A 25548-nucleotide genomic window follows, 5' to 3' on the forward strand; every position below is an offset into this window, starting at 1 on the left:
ACCGATCTAGATGATCATCTGGATAGGTTCGATAATGAAGCCACACTCCACCAGTACACAGATGGAGTGAAATGCTGAGTCTTCCTCACCACACTTTCTGGCTTGGCGCAACGCTGGTTCAGAGGGCTGTCGGACGGATCAATATGAAGCTTCAAAGACTTTCGAACGACCTTCTTACACTATTTCGCGAGCAGCAAATGCTACCAAGGGAAGCTCTACGAGCCTATATTCAACGCTTTAATCAGGTGGTCATGAATATCCCTTCGATCTCATCCGAGACCATGATGAATGCATTCACTCAAGGGCTCGTCGAGGGAGACTTCTTGCGATCGCTCATAAGGAAGCCGCCCAGGGATTATGATCACATGCTCAAAAAGGCCAATGAGTACGTCAATGTGGAAGAAGCTCAAGAGGCCAGAAGGAAGGAGACACTAGCCGAGCCTCGGTGTTGGCCGAACACCGACCTGTGAGCAACCACCAGCCACCCAGGGGTCCGAGAGCCGAAGGAGGGAGGCCACATGAGACAAGGACGTATGTCGTACAGCATGTCACTTCCGGCCGGCCAAAGGCATCAAAGGGCAAGGTATGGACACTCATGTTTTGCTCTTTCCACCAGTCCGCGTCGCACAACACACGCGACTGCCGAGGATTGACGCCTACTGTCAGTCGACCGGCTCAGCAAAGCTACCATCGTCGGTCCCTCTCTCCCGACCGGTGTCATAGGCATCAATCCACTAGGAAGAGAGACTCGAGAAGATCACCCGAGCAACAGCAACAATGAAGAGAGCACGCTGAGCCCGCTCGGGGCCTGGACGACCGAAGCAGGTCTTCCTCTCGGGAAGAAGAGAAACGAAGCAATGCCGCCGGGGGAGAAATAAACATCATCATCGGCGGTCCAACCAGCAGTGACTCTAATCGAGCCCGGAAGTCGTACGCACGACGACCGGAGATCCATGCAATAGGATGCAGTCGGGAGCATGCGAATGGGCCCGAGATCAGCTTTGGACCCCGGGACTTGGAGGGAATTGAAATCCCTCACGATGACGCTTTGATCATCTGAGTAGTGATCGCTAATTATACCATTCACCGTATCTTTGTTGACACAGGAGCTCGGTGAACATAATTTTCAAGAAGGCGTTCGACCAGTTGCAGATCGACCAGGGCGAGCTGCTACCAATGAGGACCCTGTTGTATGGGTTCATCGATAATGAGTTTTTGCCAATCAGCCAGACCAAGTTGTCCATATCGCTCGGAGAGGAGCCGCTCAGGAGGACCAAAACCATGAACTTCATCATGGTAGATGCCCCCCTCAGCCTACAACGGCATCCTGGGCCGACCAGACCTCAATGAATTTTGGGCAGTAGTCTCTACCTACTGCCAAAAAATCAAGTTCTTAGTAGACGACCGGGTAGGGGAGGTCAAGGGTGATCAACTAGCCGCTCAGTACTGCTATGTCGAGATGGTCAAAATCGAAGCTAGGTCCGCCCGGAAGACTCCACGGCTAGAGGTAAATATGGTTACTAAAAAATCTCCTACCCTAGTCTATGAAGAGAAAGAGGAAGTCCAAATCCATCCTTGCCGAGCGGAGACAACTACTTTCATAGCTGCGGATCTGGGAGCTGAGCAGAAGGCGGAGTTGATCACCTATCTCCAACAAAACCATGATGTGTTTGCATGGTCAACACATGAGCTGCCCGGCATCTCTCCAAGCATAGCTCAGCATGAGCTACATGTCCGACTAGACGCTCATCCAGTAAAGCAGCGCAAAAGGGATTTCAGGGACGAGTAGAACCTGATCATCCAAGCGGAGGTAGAAAAGCTATTGCAAGCAGGACACGTGAGGAAAATTCAATTTCCGAGCTGGCTCACCAACGTTGTCATCATCTCCAAATCAGGCAACAAGTGACGAGTCTGCATCGAATTCCGTGACCTAAACATGGCATGCTCAAAAGACTTCTACCTGTTACCTCGAATCGACCAGATGGTAGACTCCACTACGGGATGCAAGCTGATCTGCATGTTGGATGCCTACCAGGGTTATCATTAAGTGTCGCTTGCCCTCGAAGATAAAGAAAAAGTCAGCTTCATTACGTCCGACGGTATGTACTGCTACAATGTCATGCTGTTCGGACTCAAGAATGCTGGAGCCACTTATCAATGATTGATGAATAAAGTGTTCCGACGGCAGATCGATCGTAACATGGAGGTATATGTAGATGACATCTTGATAAAATCCCTCCGAGAGGCTAACCTATGTGCAGATATTGAGGAGACCTGCCGGACACTCAGGACTTATGGGATAAAGATGAACCCAAGTAAGTGTATGTTCGGCGCAAAGAGTTGGTGCTTCCTCGGTTACATCATAACCGAGCGGGGCATCGAGGCAAACCCAGTCAAAGTAAAACCGTTGCAAGATATGCCCCCGCCCTGCAACTTGAAGGTAGCTCAGCGATTGACCGATCATATCACAGCGCTGTCCAGATTCATCTCCAAGTCATCTGATCAGAGCTTGCCATTCTTCAAAATACTGCATCGAGCGACAAAATTTCAATGGGATGAGGAGTGCGACAAGGCATTCAAAGAGCTCAAAGAATACCTCAACTCCCTGCCTGTCCTAGCCAAGCCATGTGTTGATGAGCCGCTCTGGATCTACTTGTCGTCTACAGAGCATGTGGTCGGTTCGGCATTAGTTAGGCAAAGCAGCAAGTAACAACCAGTGTACTTTTTAAGCCACATATTAAAAGATACTGAGTCTCACTACACTGGTCTTGAGAAGTTGGCTTATGCTTTAGTGCTCGTCGCTCGAAGGCTTCGCTCGTACTTCCTCACTCACTCTATAATCGTGATGACCAACAGTCCCTTGGGAAGAGTACTTCTCAATCCCGAGGCGTCCGGACGGCTGATCAAATGGACAACGGTGCTCAGCGAGTTCGGCATCCAGTATCAACCCCGAACTGCCATCAAAGCACAATCCTTGGTGGATTTCATCACCGAGGTACAGAGCCCAGAGCTAGATGTTGTGTGGAGGATATATGTGAACGGTTCATCCACTCGACAAGGGAGCGACATCGGCATACTACTCATCTTCCTGCAAGAAGATCAGATGCAGTTGGCCATTTGGCTAGACTACATGGCCACCAACAACGAAACCGAGTACGAGGCGCTAATAGCCGGCTTACAGGCCGCTCGGCACGTCGGAGCAGTTAAAGTCTTAATCTACTCGGATTCTCAGTTGGCTGCTCAGCAGCTGTCCGGAGCATTCGAGATAAGCAACGTCCGAATCAAACTTTACGTAGAGGCCTTTGAAAAATTGAAGTCCAACTTTCAAGAGGTTGTTATACAGAAGATCCCTCGATCGGAAAATCAGGCTATAGATGAATTGGCCAAGTTAGCTAGTTCGCTGTTGTCGATCGTCATAGGTCAGCCGATCAAGCAAGTATCGCTGGTGGCCCACATCGACCGTATGGAGGGAATCACCTTTCCAAACGACTGGAGAACGGGCTTAACAGAATTCTTGTGTTTGGGAAGTATGCCTACCGATCCGGAGGATCCTCGCCTGACAAAGAAGAGAGTCGATCGGTTCACCCTGATCGGCGACCAGCTCTATAAGAAGGCCTTCGCCCGACCCCTACTCAAATGCATCAGACCAGAAGACATTGAATACATCTTGAAGGAGGTACACCAAGGCACCTACGGGGGTCACCCGAGCAGCTGCGCGTTGGCCCGGAAAATACTTCTGGCTGGATACTTCTGACCGACTCTCCAGGAGGATGCCGCTTGGGGCGATGGCCACCTGCTTATCTTTCCAAAAATATCACAACATACCGCACCGACCGACTGAGGAAATGAAAGCATCCACGATAGCGTGCTCGTTCGACCAATGGGGCATAGATATCGTGGGACTTTTCCCTATGGCAACCGGTCAACGGAAGTTCCTGCTCGTCGCAGTGGACTACTTCTCCAAATGGGTCAAAGTCGAGCCCCTAGACAAGATAACCGAGCAGATAGTCATGAAGTTCATATGGTAGAACATCATCTGCCGATTCGGCATCCCTCGCCGACTCGTCTCGGATAATGGAAGACAATTTGCCGGTCAGAGGCTCAAGGAGTGGCGCGAAGGATATGGCATCCAGCAGACCTTCACTTCCGTGGCCTATCCGTAGAGCAATGGGCAAGCAGAAGTCACCAATCTAGAAATCCTCCGAGTCTTGCGTGCTCGGCTCGACCATATGGGAGGTAGCTAGGTCGATGAGTTCCCGAGCGTGCTGTGGGCCCTCCGCATGACACCGAAGGAAGGGACTGGTCTGAGCCCATTCCACCTAGTGTATGGCGGCGAAGCGATCGTCCCTGTCGAGGTCGGATTAGAGTCCGATCGGGTGCAACATTATGATGGAGGTAACGCCGAGCGGAGACTTTTGGAGCTGGACTTGGTGGACGAAGAGACACCAAAGCAGCCATTCGGTTGATGGCATATCGGCAGTGGATGAAGCAAACCTACAATCGGAGGGTGATCCCGAGGTCCTTCTAGGTCGGCAACCTCGTTTGGAAGAAAGTCAAGCTAGTCGGGGCGTCACCAAGCTCGAAGCTCCCTGGGCAGGGCCTTTCAAGGTCGTGGAAAAGCTCCGCTCGGGTGCTTATTATCTATAGGATGAGATGGAAAGGTGGCTCGAACGACCATGGAGCGCAAACCATCTCCAACCCTATCAGGTCGGATGAGAGGTGCGCGAGTGTAGAAGTGTATTTATACATTTTTGTACGTCCTCTCTGAATGCGGGGTCAAAATAAAAGATTTCTAAGCTATATGCCGAACGACACACGAAATCGTCGAGCGACGACGTTAAACGCATGTCTCCATCAACGGTCGAGCAACGACCTTAAACCCGAGTCTTCACTAAATTGTCGAGTGGTGACATTAAACTCTAGTCTCCACCAAAAGTCGAGCGGCGACCTTAAACTCTCGTCCCATCAATGATCGAGCGGCGACCTTAAACTCTGGTCTCCATCAACGGTCGAGCGGCGACCTTAAACTCTTGTTTCCATCAACGGTCGAGCGGTGACCTTAAACTCTCGTCTCCATCAACGGTCGAGCGACGACCTTAAACACTTGTCTACATCAATAGTCGAGCGGACCTTAAACTCTCGTCTCCATCAATGGTCGAGTGACGACCTTAAACTCTCATCTCCACCAATGGTCGAGCGGCAACCTTAAACCTGAGTCTTCACCAATTCGTCGAGCGGCGACGTTAAACGCGTGTCTCTACCAACGGTCAAACGGCGACCTTAAACCCGAGTCTTCACTGAATCGTCGAGAGGTGACGTTAAATGCGTGTCCTCACTAATGATTGAACGGTGACCTTAAATCTGAGCCTCCTTAAATGTGTGTACTCGTACACTAACGATCGCTCGATCACCATGAAATCTTCAGCCTCTTGGAGCTTGCAGGCGAGGTCTCAAGCCTCCTTGTTCTTCAGCTCCAGGTCCTCGATGGCTCGGTTCTTCCTAGCGGTGGCCGACTAGATCTTTTTGTCAAAGGTGTTGACCTACTTCTTGAGTCGGCCCAGCATCTCCTCGTGGCCAGAGGTTTTAGCCCTCTCGGCCTCAAGGAGCTTGGTCGTCTTCTCCAAGTCGGGCTTCAGCTTGGCCATCTCCTGCAGATTGGCGGTGGGTTAGCTGCTTGAGACTCTGAGCTTCTTGAACTCATCCTCCAGATAAGCCAGCCTGTGTCACATGGCCAGGCTCTCCATCCAATATTACAAATGAGTAAAAGGATTAGAGCCGATCGGAGAAAAGATAATTACAATAAGCTTACCCTAGTGGTCATTTGGGTAGGCTATTGGTGAGCGCGCCCGGGAGCATCACTGTCGCTCGGGCTTGGGCTTCTTCCCAAACTTGGGTGAGCGGGCCTCGGATGATGATTTGATGCTCAGGAGTATGCGACTGGGCGCTCGGCTCGCTGTACTCCTCCATTGGCAAATGAAGGATCCCCATGACTGATCGTCAGCCTCCCGGAGCCGAGTGGGCCGAGGTTATTGGGCCGACCGTCTAGGACGCAAACACCGCGAGGATAGCCGATCGCAGAACCCTCGGCTGCGAGGATGGCGACATGGAGGCCAGGGGCTCTGCGGCAAAAGGCTCCTGCGATAGCTCGGCCACCGAAGGAGTCCAGTCAGAGGATATCTAGTGCGTAGTCACAAGAACTGCGAAGGGATTCGAGGTGCCGACCTCGACCCTTTCGGCAGATCCCACCGCCGAAGCAGCAAAGCGCGAAGACTCTGTTTGGCACCTCTTGCGCCTTAACAACAGCTCGCTAGAGGAGCCTGAACTCTCCGTCCGGACGACAGGCACTTGCTTGGATGGTTGCTTCGAGCCGCCAATAACCTTAACATTGGGGGCTCGGCTATCTACCCCTCCACTCGCCAGGATGGGAATTGTTGCGCTCTCAACTTGAGAGCCGACCAGCTGTAGGTGACGGTTCACCAATTCTTCAACAGCAACCGCCTCGATCTCGGTGTTCTAAAGCTTTGCGAGGCCGGACATCGGAGCGTGCAGCATGACTTCGGCTGTAAAAGAAGCAGAAAAATCAGTTAGAATCAAAGGAAAAACGTACATAGAACCTCTTACCTAAGTTGGTCGGGAACCTAGTGCAGATCGGACTCAGACCAAAGATGTGCAGCACACCCTCAAGCAGCAACTTGTGGATGTCATACTTCTGGCTGGCCAGCATGGATGCGGCATGAAGGTAGTTCGAGCAGCTCTTGTATTTCTTCAGGTCGGGTTGAGGTGGTAGGCCGACCTGCCAGCGAGTTTGGAAGTTCGACCGCTCGGGAAGACGAATAAAAAAGAAATATTCCTTCCAATGTTTATTGGAAGTCGGCATTTTGTCAAAAAAACACTAACCCAATCTGAGACTGAAACAGAAAGGTCCCCAGTTCGGACTGTTTGGGGTAATAGAAGTAGTGGAAAGCTCGAGGAGTCAGAGGGATGTCGTGTAGCCGAAACAACACAATGACACCACACAGAAGGTGAAAGGAATTCGGCACAAGTTGCGGAAGGGGAACGCGGAAATAATTACAGACTTCGACAATGAAGGGATGGATAGAGAAGTAGAGACCGGCCATAAATGGGTCCCTGAACAGACAGATAGTGTCGGGCAGCGATTCATTTGGCCAATCGGATGCGGAAGCTAAAATGATCTCATGATCAGGGGGAATCTCAAAAACGTTCTTGAGGTTCTCAGCGTCGCCCGAATCGAACCTGGTCTTCATAGTGGTGTACCAGAGTCCAGGAGGGGGGTTCGACGGCTGAGAAGAGTTGGCCATTGCAAAAGAAGCAAAAATGGTGGAAGAAAACGCGATCGAAAGAGCGAAAAGACCGTTGGAAGGTCACCAAGAACAAGAAGAAACTAGAGATCGAAAGCAAGTGAGGAAGGAAGGAAGCTTACGAAGATGTAGATCGTCAGAAGAGAAATGGTTGAAGGAGACGCACAGAAGGCCGCCGGAGGAGGAGAACGAGAGATTGTCGGAGAGCACGAGAGTCGGGAGCGTGGCGACAGAAGTGGATAAGGTGGTGAGGCAGCGAGCTCATATACCACGGGCTCGGCCGACCGGAGCCGTCCGATCTAGGTCATCAAAACCTAGGCTATGATCTAACCTTTGAATTCAAACCACCAAACGTCGCCATCAATGCCTGCCATGTCAGGCGTGCAGCGGCTGCGGGCATAACACGTGGCACGCTATCACTAGTCGGCAATTAAGATCGGCATGGGAACCCGCTCTGCCTTAATGAAAAAGGATTTGCACGCTTCTCGAGGAATCGAGGTGACATCAGTCCCATATGCGTTTGCCCAGGATAGACGGAGGAAGAAGTCTTCCAAGTGTAAGCCTTTGCTTTCCCGGCCGGATCGAAGGAGCATGCTTGATCGAGCGACTACTTTCAGAAGTTCGATCGGTGAGGATCAGGTACATCCTGACCGGAGTCCATACAATGATGAGGGTCGATCGAGAGGAAATTGGTGCACACTGGTCCAATCAGTTGGACTACAGCCTCCTTCGACTAGACTTGAGGGGGAGACTTGTGATGCGGTGATAAGGAGGGGGAGGCCTCACCCCGCTGCCATGTTAGAGGTCAGTGTCATGGTGGAGGTGAGAGTCAAGGTGGTCAAACGCCCCTATACCACTGGCCTATCAGGGAGCACGCTCGCTCGATCGGGATAATGAAGACCCGATCCAACATCATAACAGCTCGGCGGGGTTCCGAGCTTTCGACGCTCAAAAAGACTGCTAGGCATCTGCAAGGTCACGTCGAGCGGCTTTCTCTCTCGTCCAGATAATGGCTCATGGATCAGGACAGCGGGAGCGTCGGTCGAGTGACCTTCCTGCTCAGCCAGATAATACACTCGTCCGAGCATAAAGTAAGAACCCGAGCCGAGCGATTATCCTTGATCTAAGAATCTTATTCTTTAACTTGTTTTACATCTTTTAGAGACTCGTTAGTGTGTGTGACCCAATAGGTTCCCGGTTTATCTTAGCCGTTCATAATTAACTACTTAATTATAAAATGATCATGAGTGGCACCTAGTAGTACATCATGATCCCCAATTAACCAGAAAATCATAGTTGATCTTAGAAATAATTCTAAACCCTTCAGCAGTTATAGTGAGTCGTGTCTCGTTTCTTTCACTCGTCTTATACCCACTTGGTTCAAGACATGGTCTATGTGTCTTGTCCCCACTAGGCTGACTACTTCACACCTAGCCCAAGTAATACTTCCTCGTTCCGCGGATTCAAATTACTCTTACATGTGTACAAGAGTCTCGCACTCTTAACATGTGATGCTTTGGCCAAAGATTTTGAGTAATAATCCTAACGAGTGGTCATAGGGTATACATCTCCTCGCAAGGAGCGATGAATCCTCTGTGGGCTATCCAAAAACTTTCGGATAATTCAAATTATATCCAATCATCCCGGGTCCACACCTCAATGAGATGCTTGCTTAAGATGTCAAAGTATAAGTCTTCATGACCAAGATGACTTGTATACCTCAAGTCGAATGAAACATGCACTCGTGCTGCAGTAAGAACTTCACAGGCATATCTATATATGTGTAGAGAACCATATGAAGTCTTACAGTGAGTCGCTCCAATGAACTAGTTATCATAACCACCATCCACGTTTAACTCTCGGCATCCCAATGTCTCCAGCTCGTGAGAAAACAGCTGTTTGGCCGAACCAATGAGTATAACCTGTGCTAGTCTTACAGAATTCATGGTGTCTGAATACATCAGTTCGACGACTAGGGAAATTTTAATATATTCATAATTGCACATGTAGAGATAATCACTAGTTGCGATCCAATCATAAATTCTCATGCTATGAATTATATTACAAACATTAAGTAATGAGTTTAAGACAATCAAACATATAATATGTACGCAAATAGTGAATCTATACTTAGCAAATAAATAGAAAAAAGCATATATATATATATATATATATATATATATATATATATATATATATATATATATATATATATATATATATATCGGCCCGATTCAACTTGCACTCGTGCGGCCTTTACTCATTTTTTTTATTCCTCTCTCTTATCTGTATGTAACTTTTTTCTTTCTTCTACATACAAGGTAATGCTAGTCCTTAAAGACCAGCACTAGCATTGGTATTTAAAAATCAGCATCAACGTTGATTTGAAACCAACACCATATTGATGATGGTCTTTAAAGACTAGCACCATGTGGGTGTTGATCTTAAGAAACCAGCACCAACGTTGGTTTCAAATCAACAACACCATGTTGATGCTGGTTTTTAAAGACCAGCACCAACTAGTGCTAATTTCAAAATAGCATTAGTGCTGGTCTTTCAAGCCAGCACCAAGGTGTTTGGTAATGCTCTTGAAGACCAGCACCACCTTCGTGCTGCTTTTGAAAGAAAGACCATCACGAAGGTGTTTGGTAATGTTAGAATGTATACTAAAAGCCTAGCTTTTGGTATAAACATTTACCTAGAAATAAGAATCACATTGGTCAAATGTCTACATTTATGATAAATGTAGTTGTTCAATTAATTTATATTGTAGATAACATGGTGTGCAGTGTCACACACAGAGGATCATGTTATCAGTACCTTATAAATTATAAACAGTAGCTCACGACCAAGATGGAAAGGAACAAACCATTGGAAGGTCGTAGTGTAATTAGGTATTAGTTTATCTTAACTATATAATTACACTAGTACACTTAGAGTGTATTGAGTAGGACTATTAGAGGTCGTTTCTTTTATACTGACTTTATAAAGGAACAAAGACCTCAGTTATTATGGAAGTGTGTGCTCTTAATCCTAATATAATAACAAGCACATATATTTGATATTTATTTCTTTAATTTATCAATGGGTGAGATTTAGTTCGATAAATCAATAAGCGCGATAAGTTGGGAAATGATATCACTTATAGTGTGTGTTGTTGATTATAGAAGGAAACTGTGTCCTAGTAATCTAGGTTGAGAATGTCCCCAAGAGAAGCTCATAAGGATTGTCATGTTAAACCCTGCAGGTGGACTTAGTCCGACATGACGATAAGGTTTAGTGGTACTACTCTTGGACTAAGATATTAATTAAATGAGTTGTCAGTAACTCACTTAATTAGTGGACATTCGACATCTTAAACACAGGGAGACTAACACACTCATAATAAGAAGGAGCCCAAAATGTAATTTGGGATTGGTGCGGTAGTTCAATAATAGTTCTCTAGTGGAATGAATTATTATTGATAAAATTAAGTTGTGTGTTCGGGGCGAACACGGGATACTTAATTTTATCGGGAGACAAAAACCAATTCCTCCTCTCGGTCCCTATCGTAGCCTCTTGTATATAGAGATTTATACCCACCACATACCCACTTTCTTACCCATCCAATGGGGTCGGCCAAGCTAGCTTGGAACCCAAGCTAGGGCCGGCCAAGACCAAGTGGATGAGCCAAGTTGGTGGCCGGCCACTAGAATATTAAAAAGGATTTTTATTAAAATTATTTCTTATGTGGATATCATGGTTTTAAAAGAGAGTTTAAAATTAAAAATTTCCTTTTATAGCTTTCTACAAAAGATTAAGAGAAGAGATTAATCTCTTTCCTTATTTGTAGATTAAAAGGATGATTTTAATTTTTGGTAAAAACTTTCCTTATTTATAAATCATCTACATGTTTAAAAGAGAGTTTAAAATTTGAAATCTTTCCTTATTTGTTGATTAAAAGGTGGATTTTAAATTTTAAGAAAATTTTCCTTTTTAACCATGTTCATGATTTAAAAGAGAGTTTAAAAATTAAATATTCTCTTTTATAAGTTTCTACAAAAGATTAAGAAAAGATTTGATATCTTTCCTTATTTATAGATTAAAAGAGATTTTAATTTTTAGAGATAACTTTCTTTTTATCCACATGTTTAAAAGAAAGATTTTAATTTATTAAATTTCCTTTTTATAAACCAATCATGAAGGGATAAAAATTATTGGAGAAATTTTTATAAATTTCTGAAAACAAATTAGGAAGTTTTAATTCTTGTTTAATTAAAACTCTCCTTGATTTGGGGAAATAAGTGGCCGGCCATGTTATAATGAAAAGAAAAATTATTTTTAATTAAATAAATTTTTCCTTTTCATGGCAAAAGAATTAAGTTTTTATTTAAATTTCCTTATTTGCCAAGATCAAGGATTATAAAAGAGGGGGTAGAGGAGGCTTTATGGTGAACAACCTCTATTATTTTTCTCCCTCTTTTCTTTCTTGGTGTGGTTGGCCCTTCTCTTTTCTCTTCTCTCCATCCTTGTGGCCGAACCTCACATCTTCTTGGAGATCAAGTGGTGGCCGGATTCTAGCTTGGAGAAGAAGGAGAGAAAGCTTGTATCCCTTGGAGCATTGGTGGTATTTTCTCTTCATCCTTGGAGAAGTTCTTGTTGTGGCCGAACCTTGCAAGGAGGAGAAGAAGGTGCTTTGGTGGTTTCTCATCTCGGAAGATCGTTGCCCACACAACGTCCGAGGTTAGAAGAGGAATACGGTAGAAGACCTAGAGGTTTTTGCTTGCAAAAGAAAAGGTATACTAGTATTTAATTTCCGCATCATACTAGTTCTATCTTCATGTAAAAATATCAAATACAAGAGGCATGCGATTCTAGTATTTCGAATTTGTTTTCGATGTTGTGTTCTTTTGTTTTTCTTTTCCTTGTGATTTGATTGTTCTTTTCGGTTGACCTAAAGTTATTTAAGGAAATTAAATATTAGCTTTCCTTAAAAGGCTTTGCCTAGGCGGTGGTGGTTGTTCCCATATCCAAGAAGGCCATGTGCCTCGCCATGCAGTCCTGGAAGCGAATTCTGGAAATTAATATTTAATGAAATTAATAACCTAGGTGATTTGGATCGAACGTGTTAAGTTCCGCAGGAGATCCAAGTCTAAACCTAAAAGAACAAGTAAATTAAACTTTGGATCAAACGTGTTAAGTTCCGCAGGCGATCCAAATTTAATTTAAAAGAACACATGGTAGCTAGGAAAGGTTCAGATCTTTGTACAAAAATTTTTGTACAGTGGAACCATTAGGTTTTCCGAGTAGCAACCAACAGGTAATGCTCTTGAAGACCAGCACCAAGCTCTTGAAAGACCAGCACCAAGGTGTTGGTCTCTTGGTGCTGCTCTTGAAGATGAGCACTAGCGTTAGTGCTGCTCTTAAAGACCAACACTAGTGTTGTTGCTGGTCTAAAAGACCAACACGAGCATGGTACTGGTTTGAAATAGCGTTGATGCTAGTCTTTAAAGACCAACACCAAATGGTGCGGGTTTTAAAATAGCGCTAGTGTTGGTCTTGAAAGACCAACACCAGCGTTAGTGCTGCTCTTGAAGACCAACACCAGTTGGTGCTGGTCTTGAAAGACAAGCTGGTGCTGGTCTTCAAGACCAGCACCAATGTGGTGATGGTTTGAAACTATTATTGGTGCTGGTCTTTAAAGATCATCACCAATGTGGTGCCGGTAGGTGTTAGTTTGAAACTGCATTGATGCTGGTCTTTAAAGAGTAGCACCAATATGGTGCTGGTTGGTATTGATTTCAAACCAATGTTAGTGCTAGTTTCAAACCAGCATTGGTGTTGGTCTTTAAAGATCAGCATCAACATTGGTGCTGGCTTTTAAAGGCCAATATCATTTTGGATGTATTAAAGAGACTTACATATAGGAGTGAGAAGAGAATTGTGTAGATGAGAAGGGGAAATTTTTTTTAAAAAAAGAGTATATATATATATATATATATATATATATATATATATATATATATATATATATATATCTATGTTGCGGACTCATGTGGACTTGACTCGGGACATTTGGAATGAATCTAGGCACCTAGATTCATTATAGTAAGTTTTTTTTCTTTTTTTTCTTATTTTGGGGTATATTATATGTATTTCAAGATTGTATGAGTTAGATTATAATGGATTTAAACTAATAAAATTTTTCTTTAGGGTTCAAGTTTTTCTTTTGGGTTATAATATTCAAGATTAAAAATTTTAAATACTCATGGGGTATTATATATATTTAGGGTTTAAAATTTTAAAATTTAGGAATTGGATTATAATAAATTTAGGGTAATAAGATTTTTCTTTTATGTTTTAGGTTTTTCTTTTAGGTTATAATATTTCAGATAAAAATTTTTAAATGTTCATAGGGTATCTTATTTAAAAAAATTAGAATGCAGACACTTGGAGTGCACGCATTGACGTGCGGCGTATCAATCCCAGTATATATATATATATATATATATTTCTTTTTCAATTTTGATAATTTATGGTCAGTCAATCAAGTTAGTCGCCAATTAAATGGAATTAACCTATTTAATTCGAAAGTTCAATTTGATTAATTGAAAGTTTTATTGTTTAAAAAAATATTAATTTTTTTTATTCGATTTTAAATTTCACAGATCGCACAATTCCTCCACTGATAAAATAGACTGATTTGATTACCCAATATCAGTGGATAATTTTATAATCAATCAAATTAATTAATTTGTTCATAATCAATCAAATTAATTAATTTTATATTAATTTGTTTCAGCTGATTTGATTATCTAATGCCAGTGGATAATTTTATAATCAATCGAATTAATCAATTTTATATCAATTTGTTCGATTTTCAATTTTTAATTTTTAATTTTGATCACATAATTTGATCAGTTCAATTAGTTAAAAACCAAAATTAATTTAATCACTTTGGATTTGTTCGGTTGGATCGGTTGCTCATCCCTATTTGTGGAGCACGACATGTGAACTCAACACAGTCCAATCCATGCTTAGCTAGGCACACCATGTCAGCAGCCTGCGTCATATGCAGTCCTCACTTACTCGAAAAGCATGACCCGTCGACGAGTCCAGTGTCAAACCGAGCTAACCCAACTCGATTGTCAAGTCGTCATAAGTGTGTTGCACTTTGCTACGCGACATGTAGCATGTCAAAACAAAGCCCAAGCAAAATAGTATACCTGGTATCAGTCAATCTAAAAGATTGAAGAACAAGCTTGATGCAACTTTAAGTGAGTAGATACCAATAATAATCGAACCAAGATTCAACCGTGAGAAGTTTATACTGCAACAAAGAACATGCCACAAGAAAAAACTAAATAGAATTCACAACCCCGGAGACAAACCAATCGGGGATTCTGACGTGTATAGATACAATTGGTCCAATCCCAATGTTGAGACTATTATTTACCATGCTCAACTTTTGCATTGCCAATTTGAAAGCCAAGAAGTAAAGAAATATAGAGGATTGATACGAGTTAAAATTCTTTTATTTGATATGGACTTGAAGGAAATTCATTATTTTCCCATCTAACAGAGTGATCAGATCAAGAGGAAAGTTCGATACGGCACCTATCTCACTAATTGGAGACCATGCTCTCAGTCTCCTTCACAAAACCATCCCCAGTCCAGTCTTTGTCTGATTGCAGCCCCTTCTTTATGGCTTTTCTTTGTTGTATTGCGTCCTGCTGCCGCCTCACCAAGTCGGTGTGGGTGGTGAAGTACTGAAGGGAGACCCTGAAATATAGAAAAATAGAGTTCATATAATTGAAGGGAGTGTTCCTATGTTTACTCACACTATGCTAGATAAGAGTCAATTACATACATATAGATGCTAGTGTAAAGATTAAGGCATATTGATAATATAAGACTGCTAGAAAAGAAACATAAATTGACACAGTACGTTGCCTAAAGAAAGCAACTGAAAGATAAAACTATAAAAAAGAAAGAGCATCATACCCCCGGAAATCTTCTATGGATGAAAAGTTGTGTTTGCTCATGAACTCCTGCAACTCGGCACAAAGCTTCTTCACAACGCCATAGCCATGCATCATCACTCCAGTGCATACCTAGATCAGAATGTTAAAGAATCCCTCAGGATATATAAATGAAAATCAGGGAATCAAGAGAGAAAATAAGCAAACAGGAAGACAACCAACAAACAACTGTAAACAAGAATTGAACGTTACGCATTTCTACCAACTAGATGGAGAAATATATACCATCAGCAGGAAAATTGAGATTAAAAGATAAACCAAACTTAACTCTGTAACATAGCTCAAGCTCTACATGCAGTTTAAACTAGGAGCTAAAATCAAACGCTCCATAGGCCCACAGTACAACTCATGCATCAACTCAGCAAATGGCTAGACTAGCACAAGAAGATCCATTTTTGATCCATGTTTTAGATTGGAACAGCTAAAGGGTTTGACTGTGAGAGATATATAACGTAGCTCCTAAATTAGTAGCCAGCATTCCTGGATTCCTTTAAATTAAGACTACTTTCCATGATATATACATCTATATTAAGTGGGTTCAAGTGTTCAACATCGGTAAAGAAAAAGATCAACTAAGGAGATCTTTTTTCTAACATAGTATTGTCATGAGTCACTAGAAATAAAATGTAGTGCTCATGTTTAACTACAAATATAAGATGCTCTTGTGAAAGCTACCTGAACAGTGTTTGCTCCTAATAAAATAAATTCAGCAGCATCACCACCAGTCTCAACCCCTCCGATTCCAGAAAGTGAGAAATCTCCATTGGGAAAATCTGATTGCATCATTTTTGCAATCTGCATAACTTTCCCAAGTGCAATAGGATGGACAGCCTTTGCAGAGTAACCACCAGGTGTGGAATATCTGCATTTCAAAGGAAAGAAAAAAACTTGAATTGTTAAATTATGTGAAACCACAGGTTTCTAGTTTGAGTAGTAAACTGTAAACTAACCCCTCGACACAAGGTTCAGGATGTAAAGTATTGAGATTGATCCCCATTACGCTCATTATTGTGTTGATAGCGGACACTCCTTCACAACCTGATTTTAGAGCCACTCTAGCTGGCTGCATGGAATAAATAACAAGCTGGTAGTTCAGAGTACCGGTTGGTAAATATAGCAGTCACCAAGTTAAAATAACAAGTAGAAATGAAGTTGCGAAAGCTTGTGGGGTAGCTCAAGAACAAATGGGAAATTTTCAAAGGATATATTTTTGTCATATGAATTAGGGAAAACAGATGGAGTATATTGGCATGCATGAATGCAAGAGCGAATTAACTGATACGAAAAAAATGCATACCTGACTAATATCCGTTATGTTGGGTGTCATCTTTGCCCATACAGGCACAGTTGCTTTCTCATTTATCCATCCACATACCTCCTCCAGAAGTGCACAGTCTTGCCCCACCGCTGCACCCATCTTCCTCTCAGGCATGCCATGAGGACAAGAAAAATTGATCTCAAGAGCATCCTGATTAGAGGATTGTTAGCAAGTCAACCTCAAGGGCATGAAAGAAGCATCAAATATTAACAAGAGGCAAATAAGAAGTACCACTCCTGTTTCCTCCACACGCTCAATAAGTTCCTGCCAAGCCTCTTTATTGTATTCTTCCATGATTGAAGCAATGAGTACCCTATCAGGATATTCCTCTTTTAATTGCTTGAATTCATTTAACATAATTTCGAGAGGGCGGTCGCTAATAAGTTCAATATTCTCCCATCCAATAATTGGACCCTTTGCCGATCCATTTGATCCTGCTCGAAGCCGAGCATAACGAGGAGTCACATTTACTACTTTTGCAGCATCCAAAGAAACCTATCGCACAGAAATTATCACTTTATCTTAGTGAAAAAAGGAAGTAAAAAGAAGGGGGGGGGGGGGACAAGAAAACTACAGTTTATTCATTTTACAAATAGTGGCATATGCAAGGAATAGTGCATGGAAATTTTAACTACAGAACTAGTAACTAGAGTGAATAAAGGTTAATGCAGTTTAGAAGTTCAAAACTAATTAGAATCGATCACCTTAGTTCACAGTCTTGAAAATCATAAACAATATTGGTAGTAAAGCCAAAGTCTCATCAAAGAGTTAAGTTCTTATACATGGTTTTCCATATTAATTAATCAAAAAATGTTTCTTATTATGATATCCTGATTTCTTTTACAGTTTCATATAGATAGTTTCACCCCTATGATGACCCAGTAATTAATGCCCCTTAAACATCTTCCTGACTAATGCTTCACATAATTAAGCTTAGAGGAAACCCACATTCAGCAACCAATCAATAAGCATCTCCAAAATTACACTCCTGTCATCCTTAGTTAAACTGTGTTATGAACAATGAACTTCTTTTTCATAGTTTCTAGGGATGTTTAAAGGTAAATTTTAAATTTCTCCTATACAATTTATGTAGCCAATTGATGGGAGCATATCAACTTAGGTGGAGATATGCTATACAGACTTCAGATGATTAAAAGATGCAGACACATGCACAAAACTACGTTCCAGGGAAAAACAGGGTCAGATCAAATTCCCTGATACACGACAATTACTGCTTGGCAGAGAAAGTCAACTGTACAATTCAGGGACTGTAGGATGCCCTTATTTGATGAAATAACAATTATTTAAATGGGGCTGTTGACAACTTCGTATGTTTCTTTTTCACAAAGCATCAGAAGTTAATGACATCAAATTCCATTATACAGTCATTCTAAAAAAACTTAGAGCAATCCACGTTCTATTATGTTATATATGAACCATTAAGAAGGCTAAAGAGTAAATATAGCTGCAAATGTAACAGCAAACTGTTTGCACAAAATTCAGTGACAGAACGTCTAGAGATAATACAGTTCGCACCATCAAAGAATTTGTTTGCATAATCCTCTAAAAGAATATTTTTCTTATATCATGGAATAATCATTTGTTAATGCTTTTGAGCTATTGAATTTTGTTTGGCATCTAGGACTTTCATGCTCACCATAAATGGCATTCTCAGTCACTAAGAAAGAAACAGGGATTCAATGGAAGGATACTTCAGTTATGTGTCTCTTGCAAATCTTAATATTTTTGATATCAGGATACAAGTCTTCTCCTTCTTCAGGGAAGAGAAATGTATGTTTATCATTTTTGGGGGGCTAATTTGGGAATAGAAATGTGCATTCTTTTAACCATTTAAGTAAAAAGAGCCGTCCCTTTCATTTTTGCCCATGAGTATATTCTCTTCATTACTAAGTCAAAAGTTTGTGTCCGTGACTCACTCGTTGTAGCTGTTCTAATGTAGCATCTTGCTTCGGAGATTAGGTCTTGTAGTACTGTGTTCCTTTAATGGAATTGTGTCTGCCATGCACGCCAACAATAGATTCAAGTATTCAACTTACATCATAAATTATATGCAGCAGATGTTTCCAACAAAAAGTAGAAAAAACCTTCATCTATCTCAGCCTCTTTTTTTTGGTTCTCAATTCTCAATTGCTTTTCATTTTTATTTTCAACAAGTAAATCAACTAAAATTGAAAATTCATCCACTCTGGTTGCCTCAACACGGCTCTCGTCATCGTCTGACATGCTTCCATCCGGACGACTAAAAAATTCTGCAAAACTAGATCTTTTTTCTTGTGCAATATGAACAAGCATGCTGCATCTATCCCAATATGTTTGATAGATAATTCAATCGCAAAGAAACAATATATTTTCTATCCCAGTTTATTCAATAAAATATACGTTTCTCTAAAAACCAATTGAAAAGGAATGAATCAGGTATGTGAAATCAGAATTGAAAGATCCCTTTCGTTCAACAACAAGATCCATCCGAAAAGAGAAACCAGCGTACTCCTTCCTCTCGAAAGCTAGGTCCAACCATGCTCTCCATCAAACAGAGCGCGGATTAAAAAAATCAATCGATATCGACAAAAGCATAAATAAATAAATAAAAATTCAAAGTATCCTTGTAGAATCCACACCAAAAGGGGATCCTCGTAGAATCCACACAAAAAAAAAGGGGACCATGGTAGAATCCCCAGATAGCTAAAAGCTAGATCAACAAGTATTAAGGATCGAATCGCACCGTTTTAGCGATGACGGCGCCCCACCCTTCATCGAAGGCCCTCTTCATGACGGTGTAGTTGGTCCCCGGCGGCCCGGACCCGATGACGAAGGGATTCGGCAACTCCAGTCCGTTGACGCGCACTCGCAGATCCGGCCCGGAGACGGCGCCATCCTCCGCTCCGGTCGCTGCCTTGGCCGCCATCCGCACCCGCCGGGGCCGGATATCCAGCGGAGGGACCGCCGCCCGCGGCCCCAGCGACGAGCTACTACCCACCGAGCTCCTCAGAGACGTCGTCGCCATTGGAGATCTCTTCTTCTCTCTCTCGATCGATCTCTGGAATCGAAGGAAAGCGAATCGAGGGGAACGTGGCGAGCTTGGACTCTTGTTGTAAAGAACTCTGATATTCGGATCTATCCAAGTAGAATTTCAATGAAACTACTTAGATTCCAGATCATCGACGACTGTTTGATTTGGACGTGAATGGAGAGGAAAATGTAGACTACTTTAAAATCAAAAGATTTCCCATTAATATTTTAGAAAAATATTAATTATAAATGTATAAATAATAGAATAATGATTTGGAAGTTTTTATTGATAAAAAATCAAAAGAATTTCTATTATTATTATGATGATTATTTTATAATGCATTCATCCGACTGACCCCGAAAGTAAGAAGTTAAATTCGACAAGGTTATCTGATGATATGATATTTAGAGTTTGAAATTGAGGCCTGGCCTGACGTATTATTGAAGATTTCTTTTTAATAGATAGAGAATTTGAGAATATTGATGAAAAAATGGGTCTCCGTATGTATTTTTTTTAATTAATTTAGATGGTGGATAAAAAAATTTTATAGGATTATATTGATTATTCTTAAGATATTTGGATACACGGTGTCTAACTAAACAAAAATTAAATTTACATCATTCTGATTTTTCATATAAAAATTCTTTGCAGTTTCGATTATTTTTTTTAATATTAATTAAAATCAAATGTTGTTCGAGATTATTTAATTTATTTCAATTTATTATAAATTGGTTGTAAAAATTCTTATATTATTATTTAAAACTACTTTGCATTGATTAAACTGTTCTCATAGGGATTAAAATTATTCTATTATTGATAAAAAAAAAATATTTTAATATTGGTTAAAATTATTTTAACATGTATTAAAACTGGTCAAATACTACTCTAGATTATTAAAATTACTATATTTAGTTAAAATTATTATAACTTAGAAAATTGATTCAATGCTATTATAATAATTTTAATTAAAATTGTTATAATTTTAACTAAGAGTATTATAATATTAAATAATTTTAATTAATATTAAAGCAATACAATATTGGAGCGTTAGAATAAAAGGATGTCCCTACGAATATAATGCAGTGAAAAAAGTATTCAGTTCTAGTAAAAATAATTTTGTTAGTCAAATTAAATAAATGAATTAAAAGAACATTATCAACCTTCGTGATTCATCAGACTTAAACACCTTGATTATAAAAAAAAACAAATAGAATAAAAAGGATAACGAACAAATTTTTATTTTTTAAATTTTTACTTTTATTTTAGTAAGATAAACAAAATCAACGATGGACAAGAGTCGGGCGGATGAGTCATCTAATTAATTTTTTTTATCAAATTAAATAAATGGATTGGATCGGATGTGGTAGAAGAGAACACATGCAAGCCTAATCTAATATTAGCTGGCATGTGGCATTAATTAATTAATTATTAATTAATTAATTATTTAATTAATTAATTAATCTCATTGGATTGGATCCAACGATGCCAGTCTCCTTGAAGCAATTTTCAGGAAGGGAGTTGCGTATTAGATTCATTTATCCAACAAAATTTAGTATAAATATGAAAGCAACCTCCTCCTTTGCTTTTTACAAAAGTCTCTTTCAATTTTTTTATTTTATAAAATTTAAGATGGATAGTCTTCCACTCTTCGAATAAATTTAAAAGATAATTCGTAGACGTTTAAAGTTTGACCTCGAAGGTATTCATTTCATTTAAAATTCAAAATATTTTTATATTTTATTATTCTTTCAAATATTTTACCAGTGCGTTATAAATATCTATAGCACTATCTTTCACTTTCGTTATATTCCACTGATACGAGGAAAGCAGAAGTGAGCCACGTACAGGTGTCGGAGGTGCATGCTAATCAGAAGCCAGCCGTTTTAGTCCAGTCCGACAAGGCGCTCAGGTCAATCCCTCGGATCTTGAGGTTGGATCCTGTTAGTATGGTCCGATATCGAGTATTGATGGGGTTCTTTATTTATATCTGACTAGCTTGAACGTCCAGACGATATATTTGATTTAAATTTATTGATTATATAATTATCAAATAATCACATAATTGAGTTGTGAGAACTAAAATATAATTTATAATTATTTGGTTCAATCTAAATAATATAATAAAAATCATTTGAAAATTTTAATATATAATTTAGTTTAACATTTTATTATATTATTCTTCATTATAAAATTAACTATACATATTATTGTTATTTTTTTTTTAAACTTTAGGTTTTATTTTTGAACTTTAAGGTATCATTTGATTCTTTCATAGGAATCGGAATGAAAATGAGAATCATAATATTTTGAATGAGAATGAGTATGAGCATGAATATCACTTTTAAAAATAATATTTGGTTAGTTAAATATTTTTTATCGGAATAAATTAAAATTTCTTTTTTTACCCTTAGAGAAAAATAAGAGAAAAAATTAGATAAGAGAGAAAGTTGAATGTGGGAGAAAAATATAATGAGAGAGAATTATACAAAGAAAGTGTGATGAGAGAGAAAATATGATGGGAAAGAATAAAGAGAGGAAAAGTCTGATAAGAGAAAAATGAGGAAGAGAGTGTGATGGGAGAGCATAATGAGAGAGAAAATGTGATGGGAGAGAATGAAAAGAAAGAAAGTGTAATAAGAGAAAAAGAAAAGAGAGAAAGTGTGATGAGAGAAAATGAGGAGATAGAGTATATGATGGAAGAAATTGAGGAGAGAGAAAGTGTGATAAGAGAAAAAGCATGATGAGGAAAAATTAGGAAAGAGAGTGTGATGGGAGAGAAAGCATAATGAGAGAGAAAGTGTGATGGGAGAGAAAGTATGATGAGAGAGAAAATGTGATGGGAGAGAAAGTATGATGAGAAAGAAAATGTGATGGGAGAGAAAGTGTGGTGAGAGAAAATGAGAAGAAAAAGTGGCAAAAGGTGGCAAAAGGCGAAACCCTCGCCCTCAGTGCCCCCGCCGCACCCTGCCCAGGGTCATCACGAGGGAGGTAAATCACGGTAGCTCGGTGGCAAGTACGCAGTGGGCCGAGACTTTTTTGCACAGGGATAGGGAATAAATCCCCGTTGCCCTGCGGACTCGAACCCATGTTCTCAGTGGCAAACTTCCACGCCTTTACCAGCCGAGATAACCCCGTGGGGCAAAATGAGAAGAAAAAGTGTGTGGAGAGATTGAGGAGAGAGAATGTGTGATGAGAGAAAAAGTGTGATGAGAAAAAAAAATGTGATAGGAGAGAGCATGGTAGCAAAAGGCGAATACGCTCACCCCAGCTCCCCCGCCAACCTGCCCCTAGAGCCAATACGGAGGAGGTAAATCACGGACGCCTACTAGCATTTAGAATAGTGACTAGCACATAAGGGAGGCATTTACCTAGGCTTTACCGAGATTCGAACCCCAGACCTCATGGTGACAACGCCTCAAGTGCTAGCCACTAGACCGTCCCGAGGGGACAAAATAGGAGAGAGCATGATGAGAGAGGATAAGGAGAGAGAAAGTAATTTGAGTAAGAAAGTGTAATGGGAGAGAATGAAGAGAGAGAAAGTGTGACGATAGAAATTAAGGAGAGAATGTATGATGAGAGAGATTGAGGAGAGAAAGTATAATGAGACAGAAAATGTAATGAGAGAAAATAAAGAGAGAGAAAGTGATAAAAGAAAAATTGAACAAATATATTAAGGATATTTTCGTCCAAAATTTAAATCTCATTCTCATTTCCATCCAACCCCAAAGGAGGATGTAAGTTTCATTAATACCCAAATTTTTTAGTTTCATTCCAAAATTTAAATTCCATTCTCATCAACCAAACATAAGAGTTTAGAAATGAAACTCTTAACCAAACGCAACCTAATTTTTTTTTATAGTATTTTGTTTAACTTTTCTTTTATATAAATATATATATATATATGTATAAAATTTTATTTTTAAAATAAAAAATTATTTTTTTGAGATTTTATGATTCTAGATCGTATATCCCTTTTACTCGAAATCATGGATTACTGAAACTAAATTTATTAATAATTTTAAATGAATAATTAAGATTATTAAAAATAATTTCCAATCAAATGCATCCAGAGAATTTTTTAAATTTATTTAATGGACAAATTAACATAGTCGGTCGGTAAGAATATAAATACCTTAATTATTAGAACGCAACTCTTTAATTTATCGTCATAGCCAACATTTTAAATTATTAGTAAAGGTAAAAGTGACTTGTACGATATCATTAATATTTTTAATTTTGCTAATCATCTTTGCAATTTGAGCTGCCCAAAAAGGCCTATGCAGAAAAGCTTAGTGGGCAATACAAAGTATAGCCCATTTGACTGCTGTTGGTTGCCACCGAAACTTTAATCGTTTAGTTGGACTCGTACATTTACCCTTTCCAGTTAATAAACCAATTTAGTTTGAAAAATTGTTATGATAATATAAAAATATATTCTATGATTTATCTTTTATATTTAATAGTAGGATCCGCGATACTAAACTATTTCAAATGAACTATAATAGGATCCATGATACTAGATTATTTAAATTATTTAAGATGAACTATATTACCTGATCCTATTTAAAAATAGAGCAGATAGTAGGTTGGAAATGTGCCTTCGTGGTTAATTTGATAGAGATTCCTTGTTGTTATGTAAAATCAAGATCGTTAGTGTCGGGTTGGGAAAGGATTCTCGACGTTGGTCCTCCGACGTTCAAATTAGTCTTCAATTTAGTGGAGAATAGTAGAAAAAATTATAGTTAGAATGGTTAGAGTGTATACTAAAAACCTAGCTTTTTGTAAATATTTATTTTTGAAATAAAGAATCACATTGATGAAATGTCTACATTTATATGTCAAGTATAGTTGTTCAAATAATTTATATTGTAGATAACATGATGTGTGGTGTCACACACAGAAGATCATGTTATCAATTCCTTATAAATTATAAATAGTAGCTCACGACTAAGATGGAAAGGAACAAACCATTGGAATAGTCTTAGTATAATTTGATATTAGTTTATCTTAACTATAAAATTACATTAGTACACTCAGAGTGTATTGAGCTGGATCATTTAAGGTAAGTTCTTTTTAAACTGACTGAATAAAAGAACAACACCTTTGTTATTGTGGAAGTGTGTGCTCTTAATCATGATATAATAACAAACACATATATCTAATATTTATTTCTTTGACTTATCAATGGGTGGGATTTAGTTCGATAAATCAAGATGCCCGATAAGTTGGGAAATGATATTATTTATAGTGTGTGTTGTTGATTATAAAAGGAAACTGTGTCTTAGTAATTTAGGTTGATAATGTCCCCAAGAGGAGCTCATAAGAATTGTCATGTAAACCTTGCAGGTGGACTTAGTCCAACATGACAATAAGGTTGAGTGGTACTACTCTTGGACTAAGATATTAATTAAAGTGAGTTGTTAGTAACTTATTTAATTAGTGGACATTCGACATCTTAAACACAGGGAGATTAACACACTCATGATAAGAAGGAGCCCAAAATGTAATTTGGGATTGGTGTGGTAGTTCAATAATAATTCTTTAGTGGTATGAATTATTATTGATGAAATTAAGTTGGGTGTTCGGGGCGAACACGGGAAGCTTAATTTTATCGGGAGACCAAAATCAATTTCTCCTCTCGGTCCCTATCGTAGTCTCTTATTTATAAAGTATTATACCTACCTTTTTACCCACCTTAAGGTGGTCGGCCAAGCCTATCTTGGAGCCCAAGCTAGGGTCGGCCAAACCAAGGTGAGTTGGTTTGCTTAGGTGGTCGGCCCTAGCTTGAACCCAAGCTAAGGTGGTGGCCGCCACAATAAAAAAATAAAAGGATTTTATTTTTAAAATCTTTTCTTATGT

The 25548-nt window shown here is 40.0% G+C and overlaps 1 protein-coding gene across 1 annotated transcript; it reads right to left on the reverse strand.

Moving 5' to 3' along the window:
* Positions 1 to 14593: 14593 nt before the first annotated feature.
* On the reverse strand, positions 14594 to 19795 carry LOC122056573 (dihydropyrimidine dehydrogenase (NADP(+)), chloroplastic-like). The gene is made up of 7 exons (XM_042618582.1): positions 19402 to 19795; positions 16890 to 17153; positions 16638 to 16808; positions 16291 to 16403; positions 16016 to 16202; positions 15303 to 15412; positions 14594 to 15080 (listed from the first exon to the last, which is right to left on the reverse strand). Exons 1-7 carry the CDS (start codon positions 19681 to 19683, stop codon positions 14924 to 14926), a joined length of 1284 nt encoding a protein of 427 aa, XP_042474516.1. The 5' UTR covers positions 19684 to 19795; the 3' UTR covers positions 14594 to 14923.
* Between the last annotated feature and the right edge of the window lie 5753 nt (positions 19796 to 25548).

Source organism: Zingiber officinale, chromosome 3B (genome assembly GCF_018446385.1).
Source record: "Zingiber officinale cultivar Zhangliang chromosome 3B, Zo_v1.1, whole genome shotgun sequence".
NCBI lineage: Eukaryota > Viridiplantae > Streptophyta > Magnoliopsida > Zingiberales > Zingiberaceae > Zingiber > Zingiber officinale.

Bases quoted from the DNA above. Each gene is read 5' to 3' on its own strand.
- LOC122056573 (XM_042618582.1), bottom strand. From the start codon at position 19,683: ATGGCGACGACGTCTCTGAGGAGCTCGGTGGGTAGTAGCTCGTCGCTG. The intron at 16,809-16,889 runs GTACTTCTTATT...TCCTCTAATCAG, and splicing joins GTGTGGAGGAAACAGGAGTG to GATGCTCTTGAGATCAATTT. The intron at 16,203-16,290 runs GTTAGTTTACAG...TTTGAAATGCAG, and splicing joins CCTGAACCTTGTGTCGAGGG to ATATTCCACACCTGGTGGTT.